The 7,251-nt window shown below is 40.8% G+C and overlaps 1 protein-coding gene across 3 annotated transcripts in view; it reads right to left on the bottom strand.

Moving 5' to 3' along the window:
* The window catches only part of MCF2L2 (MCF.2 cell line derived transforming sequence-like 2), a 263,863-nt gene that overhangs the window by 85,185 nt on the left and 171,427 nt on the right, over positions 1–7,251 (bottom strand). For 2 of the 3 annotated variants that reach the window (XM_055124229.1, XM_055124227.1), the window contains exon 15: positions 1,826–1,926. In XM_055124229.1, the coding sequence (XP_054980204.1) occupies positions 1,826–1,926 (101 nt within the window). The remainder of the gene's footprint in view (positions 1–1,825; positions 1,927–7,251) is intronic. The other variant, XM_055124228.1, reaches the window with a different exon arrangement.

Below are 7,251 nucleotides of genomic sequence, written 5' to 3'. Positions count from 1 at the left end.
CCTACTAATTATTTCAGGTGTTTCATCCTAGCTAAATATATAGGTTTGGGAGGTAGGAATTTGTATAAGCCCTCATAGAATGCTCTAAATTTGTTTTCTCCAAACGCTATAAGGCAATGTTTTTCTGGCAAGTACATAACCCAAATGTAAACACACATTATTTAAGAACTTTTGATGAACACCATTTGATGTAACATCTTGCCTATACTACTTAAGTGTTTATAATTCAAGAAAATCTGAATGCTTACTATATGCCAAGCATATTGTTCCTTTTAACTGTAGCCTCCACAAATTTTTGTTAGTTACACATCAGAACTCATCTAGAAAATCAAGAATAAGGAAATCCAGATTAGGTTTACATCACAGGCAGGTGATGTCCTGGTACGTTTTCAAAGCTAGGTAGTACAAAAAGAACCATTCAACTCCTTTCTCCTGCTTAACATACTAGCTGAGTTTTGCCTTTTCTCAAAATTCTTTGCAAGAACCATAAAAATAGTTTTCTTTGATTAAATGCTATAACTTTTTCCCTTTGAATTTCTCATTAGAAGCATGGTTTAATGGCCTGAAAATTTAATATGATTCATCGACTAGCTGAAAGAACCCTTTTAACTGTAAGATCTAATAAAAGTAAAATTATAATGATAAAAATAAGTGTGGGTTTTGATCATAGAAGTCTTCTGAAAGATGGTATCACTCAAGGAAAACAACACATCACCAAGGGGTACTTTTCAAAGAACCTCACGCAAACACACTCAGGCACGCTGAACAGCCCTTTCCTATAACTCAGGCACAGAAGACAGAGTCTACATGTTTTCTTGAATACACCTTGAAGCAAAATGAAGAAAATCTAGTCTAATTAAACTGATAATTGGTTTTAATCAAAGCGAAAATAAAGATGCTTGTTCATTCATTATATAAACATTATTTTTGGAAGCCTGCTAAGTTAAACACAATCCTAGAGATTAAAGAAAAAAAGTAGACATAGTTCATCAATAAGTTGAGTGGTGTAGGTATAAATGAATATGAGGAGAAAGGTGATGATCAGGATTCTTAATTAAAACTTTTTTTAAAAAAATTACCCCTTGCATCGAGATAGCTCAAAGGACTGAAGCACATGTAGAAGCCACAGGTTTCATCCCAGGTGTGGTCACCCAAGAACTGCCCGGAGAGACCCCTGAGCACTGTGCTAGGAGTAACCCACAGTACCAAGGAGTGTGGCTCAAAAAAACAAATACCTCTGAAACTTGTTCTTTACCAATTTAATCTAAGTGTTCTTAGTCACATGGTGTCCCCATGCACCACGTAAGGTGTCACACACCTTCCCCTGGGCCAGAAATAGCACAACATATTGTTCAGATTGTGTCTTTGGGAGTCTTGGGGGAGCCAGCTGTTTTGAAACTAACACATCAGCTGGTTTACTTTGTTTTTATAATTCATTAATAAAAACAACAGTATTCTTGGGAATTTGATTGTCATTTTCTGCTCCTGTTATTTGCTTCTCAACCACACAAAGAAAGGCTGGGATGGAGAAGAAGGCAATGGGCCCTTGATCAACGTAGGGTGGGCCCACCTCTCTATCTGCCACTCTCATTCACAGATTCAACCAAGCAGGGCTGTTGCTGGAATGAATGAACCTCCCCCTGCATGATAATGAAGCCAACCCCGATTAACACCTGCACTACCCAGAGTGGGTGCCTCTAGGAACCATTCATGGGTCAACTAGAAATGACTTATTTGCCTTTGATAGATGATCACGTTTGGAAAGGGGGCGAGTGATGGAACTGAAAGCTCTGAAATGACTTCACAAAAGAATTCACAATCTTACCTGCTAGGGGAAAGATTTTCAGGGCTACCAAGCCGCTCCCGTACGAGGTTCTCACCATCATGGCTGCTCACAAGAATGTCTTCGTTCTGAAGTGAAGGAAACTAGTAAGAGTTTATTTGATTGGGTTAAGGGGGGGAGGGGTTGTCTTTATCTTTCTTCCCATTTTTTCTTCTGATTTTAATAGGGAGGGGCAGTTTAGGGTCACGTCCAGTGATGCTCAGGGGCTATTCCTGGCCCTGAGCTCAGGGGACCATAGGTAGTGCCAGGAATGGAATTGGGGTCAAGCTGAAGACAGGCTGCAGGCAAGGTAAGTGGCTGATCTCTTGTATTATCTCTGACCATTTTTTTTTAACTCATTAGATAAGTAATATTAGTTAAGGCTCTTTGCTTTTTCCTATTTCTTAGGGTTTTTCCCAGCATGGTGGATCTGTTACAGTTTTCTCTTTAGCTCTAAGAACATCAAAAACTCATCATCAAAAAGCGGAGAGCCTCTTCCAGCTTAGTAACCAAAGGCTCTAACAAGGGACTCTTCTCCCTTGCTAGCTGATTTACAAAGGATTCCCTGTTGGAACTTGCAGGCACACCAGAGAAAATCGCTGGGCTCATAAATTATATCTCTTTTTTGTCCTGCTTTTTGAGGGGCTAAGAAATCAAGGTCTGGAGAAATTAATACCTGCTCAAGGCTAGAAAGAGCAGGAGGCCAAGCTAAGGCTGGAGTTCTCAGGCCCCAAGTCACAAGTCCCTCCCACTCCTCTGTCCTGGGGCACGGCCAGTGGATAGGCAGAGAGAGTGGGCACTAGTGCAGGCTGGCCTATGGCAAGGGCCTCCCTGCCTGCACTTCCTGTTTCTTAAACATCGCCCGGGGCGTCCTGTCCTCTCTACCACAGGGGGGTGTGGCTCTGCTTCAGAATCACATAAAAGCGATGACTAAGAGAGAACAAGTAGATAATTCTGCAGCATTGGAATTCTTCCGGCCTGACAGATTCTGTTCAAGGAGTCCTTTTGCATTCTCACAACAGGGCTTTTGAAAGCATCCTCTTGCAAAAGTATCGTTAAGGAGAACTGAATGAGTCACCATAAAGGTTCTCTGTCAGAGCCAGAAGAAGGATGAGCTTTCCCCAGACCCACAAGAGATGTCTTTTTGCAAAAGAGATGAGAGTGCAGGCTGCTCAATTCATGGTTGACAAGTCAAGGACAGAGTCTTCTCCCCAGAATAACAAGCAGTCAGGATTAAATAGTTCATCATGCACAATGTCAACCACGAACAGTCATTCAAAGATGTTCCATGGATGAAAGAAAACCGGATCTTTGATGTTTTTTCATAGATGTCTTCCCAAAGGTGGTATTTCAAAAGAGGAAGCGAACAAAAGTAGGAGTATTTGGTATAATTAAGATCTAAAGCACCAGAACAATCCTACAAGTTAAAAATATTTTTGTTTTTAAAAAGGATCATAGTTTGATAGGAATCTAAATTTTTAGTTCATTCTATTACTCATATTTGACCGGAGACTAGAATGTATTTTTCCTGAGTCAGTACACAGAAGCTAAGTATTAGTCCCAGGATTCAGAACTATCTAATTATTTGCACCACACTCCAAAGCTCTTTCTTCACATTTTCTATATAAAGTTGAACTAATTACTATGACAGTTAATGTTACATCAGTTCTCTTTCTAGTTCTTCCTCCATGACATTACTATCGCGAAAATACCCACTTTGAGTCCTCACTTTATTTATCTGTGGATCATCAACATTTAATACAGGGTTCTCATAAAGAGTAATCACTGTTATTAACACAACTTCTTTTCACTGTAAAACTTGCTCTTGCTTAGGAAATTAATAGTGCTCTTTCCAACTCTATTGATCTCTTGTTATTCTGGTGGACTGTAGTGCTTTGTTTCTTAAGAAGCCAGTAGTGGCAAAAAAAATAAAAAAGCAAGAGACAACTGTAACATTGACTCAAGGTGTTGGTCTGGAGCCATAAAAAAAAAAAAGGCAAGAAACAACTGTAACGTTGACTCAAGGTGTTGGTCTGGAGCCATGGTCTTTGTCATCTTTTCTTGGTAAGGACCTGATTATGTCAATCATGTTCCTGGGATGACATGTTGGGCAGCTGGAATTAGGATGGGTGGACAAAGTCCTCTGCCATTCCAGTTGATGGAATATACCAGTTTCATTGAGGGTGTACTGACAAGGATCCATATCGGATCTGGGGGCTACTTTATCAGATTTGGGGGCCACATTCAGCAGTGTTCAGGGCTTAGTCCTGGCTCTGTGCTCAGGGATCACTCCTGGTGTGACTCAAGGGACCATATGCAGTGCTGGGGATCAAAATGGGGTTGCTGCACATAAGGCAAGTGTCTTAACCCCTGTACTATTTCTCTGGCCTCTGGGAAGTGTCTTCATAAAAACTTGCCAATGTTTTTCTAAGGTTTCGAAAGTAAGTTGGTTTCATACTTCTGCGCACACAACCTGAACACAAACCACAAAAAACCATTCACATGTTTTTATAAATGTTCTTATAAATCACATGCATTATGATTTATAAGAAGAACTGTGTTTTTTGTTTTCATCCTCATTTCTGGAAGAGAATCCAGAATCCTTGGACCTACCTAAGTATTAAGACAGATAAAAGTATTTTATTAAGTTTAGGGATTAGGTCCCCCACCAAGAGGCGATCCCAGAATGCAGTTCACAAGGATCAGAGCACTGGGATGTTCCGACAGTTCCATCACACAGAGATGGAGGGAGAGGTCGTGTCGTGAACCCTCTGGACAGGTTAACGAGACTCCATACTGAGAGGTGCAATGTCTTCGGTGACAACTGGCAGTTGGTCTCTTGTTTCGTTCCTAATCTCCAACAAGGAGATAATTGGAAATTGCTATTTGTTCTTAGTTACCACATTAAGAAGAAAGTAGTGAGCCAATGTTCAAAAAGTTGTTGATCAGGAATTTGACTGGGAATGCATCAAACTCATCCAGAGTTCTCAACTCATGGCAGCTAGAGTAAAGATGGCATTTGTGTGCTTCAAAATGATCTTTGAGTAGCCATTGGGTGATTGGTACCTACTGGTAAACACTACAGACCCTGTATTTCTTAGGAGTTGGGGGATGTTGACCAAGTCACTCAATTCCTTGGGTATCTATTTCCTTCTGTGTCAAATCAGAAAGATGGAGGATCAGGCTGGAAAATATGTCTTTGCTTAGAAAATAAAATATCAACATAGGTACAGTCATCCCCATTTTGAGATGAAAGATAAACTTGCAGCCAAGAGCACTTCAGGAAAAATTTTAGATAAAGCTTCCTGATAGGTACAGGAAGAAGAGAGTATAACAAATACATGCTTGCTTTTTTTTTTATTATTATTTTGGTTGTTTGATATAAAAACAGACAAAAAATGTACTGCATATAATTGCTACTTTATTTCTTGGTTAGGGACTCTTACTGAATTATAAAATTATTTATTTTATAATTATTTTATTTAGGCAGAGTATGGCAAGCTACCTATGATGTATTTGATACGCCAAAAACAGTAACAACAACATGCTCTTCGTGTTCCTGGAGTGAGCAGACGCCATTGGGCTACACTAGCACGCGACAGGGACAAATGAAAATGTTATTGGTGCCCGCTCGAGCAAATCAATGAACAATGGATGACAGTGATATGGTGATACAGCAATATTTATTTATTTATTTATTTATTTAGATATATATATATATATATATATTTAAGCAGCCCTTCAGTACTCAGGGACTATTCCTGGCTCTGTGTTCAGGAGTGAGTCCTAGGAGTGCTTGGGGGATCATATGTGCTGCTGAGATTCAAACCAGGGTTGGCAGGATGCATGGTACACATTTTAATGTCTGTACTTTCTCTCTGGCCCCAAATGGTGCTCTTTAAAATGAAGTGATAGCAGGTTTTTGTTTTTTTGTGAAATCAGACCCTGTTTCCTTTCCATCACCCTGACTCAAAGTCAAACCTCTAATATCCAGAAGTGGGAATTTTCTCAGTGTTACAAGAAATCATGGATACTCATGGAGTTGCTGGTGTTAATACCATGTTAACAAATATACTAACAAATATAATCATAACAAATAAATAAGACCTAAAATAGTCTATTTTCACTGTCTCCCAGGAATATATGTCCACCAGTCTGTCTGGAACCTGCCAGTCAGCATAAATAAAGTAATCTGCTTCTTGGACCGCTCCTTCCTAGTCAGGGAACAAGGACACCCCCTAAAACCTTCTACTTTTTCTTAGCCCTTCTGGCCATAAAAACATTTATACAGCTCTCGGGGGGCTGGAGCAATAGCATAGTGGGTAGGGCTTGCATGCCTTGCATGCGGCTGACCCGGGTTTGATTCCCAGCATCCCATATGGTCCTCCGAGCACCGCCAGGAGTACTTCCTGAGTGCATGAGCCAGGAATAACCCCAGTGCATCGCCGGGTGTGACCCAAAAAGCAAAAAAACAAAAAAAAAACAACCATTTATACAGCTCTTTGGATCTCCTAGCTGTTTGCTAGGCGAAATGCTATCTGAATCACAAAATCTAATCATGTCAATGAAATCTTTAACAATTCTTGGTTGAATTAATTATTTTAAACAGCCCGTTCATGCTTTAAAAGGAAACCAACTGAAGGCTGGAGAGATAGTAGAGGGGATAAGTCACTTGCTCTGCATGCGGCTGACCCCAATTCAATCTCGGTACTGCTTATGGTTCTCTGAACACTGCTGGGAGTGATCTCTGAGTGCAGGTCCAAAACTCACCCCTGAGTGTCGCCAGGTGTAGCTCAAATCTCACCTCGACACCCTCGTAATAAAAATATAAATATAAAAAAGAAAAGGGGCCAGAGCGGTAGTATTGCTGGTAGGGCATTTGCCTTGTATGCATCCAATACGGATTTGATCTCCGGCAACCCCATATGGTCCCCTGAGTTTACTAGGAGTGATCTGTGAGTGCAGAGCACTGAGCACTGCCAGAGGTGGTCCTGAAAGAAAAGGAGGAGGAGGAAGAAGTGGAGGAGAAAGAGGAAGAGGAGGAGAAGTGAAGGAGAAGGAAGAGGAGAAGGAGCAAAAGAGGAGGAGGAGGAGGAGGAGGACAAGAAGGAGGACGAGGAGGAGGACGAGAAGAAAAGGTATGCAGATAAGGGGCTCAATCACCCACTCAATTTAGAATGTGAAGAGTAATCATTCACTGTACCAAGTGAATCGCTTTCTGCCATTACAAATTATTTATGAAAACCAGAGAAAATACACAAAGAGAGTTGCAAGGTAAGAACTACTTGAAAACTAGAGAAAGTAAAGGCAAGAAAGCCTCTCCAGGGATTGCCCTCCGGCCTAAGTTCAGGTGGTCTTAAAGAATATCCCAGGAGAAAGATTTCAGCCCTATAAAAGGGCTTCTCTCTGTGGCAGCAGAATAAGTGTCT

Source organism: Sorex araneus, chromosome 2 (assembly GCF_027595985.1).
Source record: "Sorex araneus isolate mSorAra2 chromosome 2, mSorAra2.pri, whole genome shotgun sequence".
NCBI lineage: Eukaryota > Metazoa > Chordata > Mammalia > Eulipotyphla > Soricidae > Sorex > Sorex araneus.
Note: the sequence above shows the minus strand (reverse complement) of the source record. Positions and strands in the feature narration are given on the sequence as shown.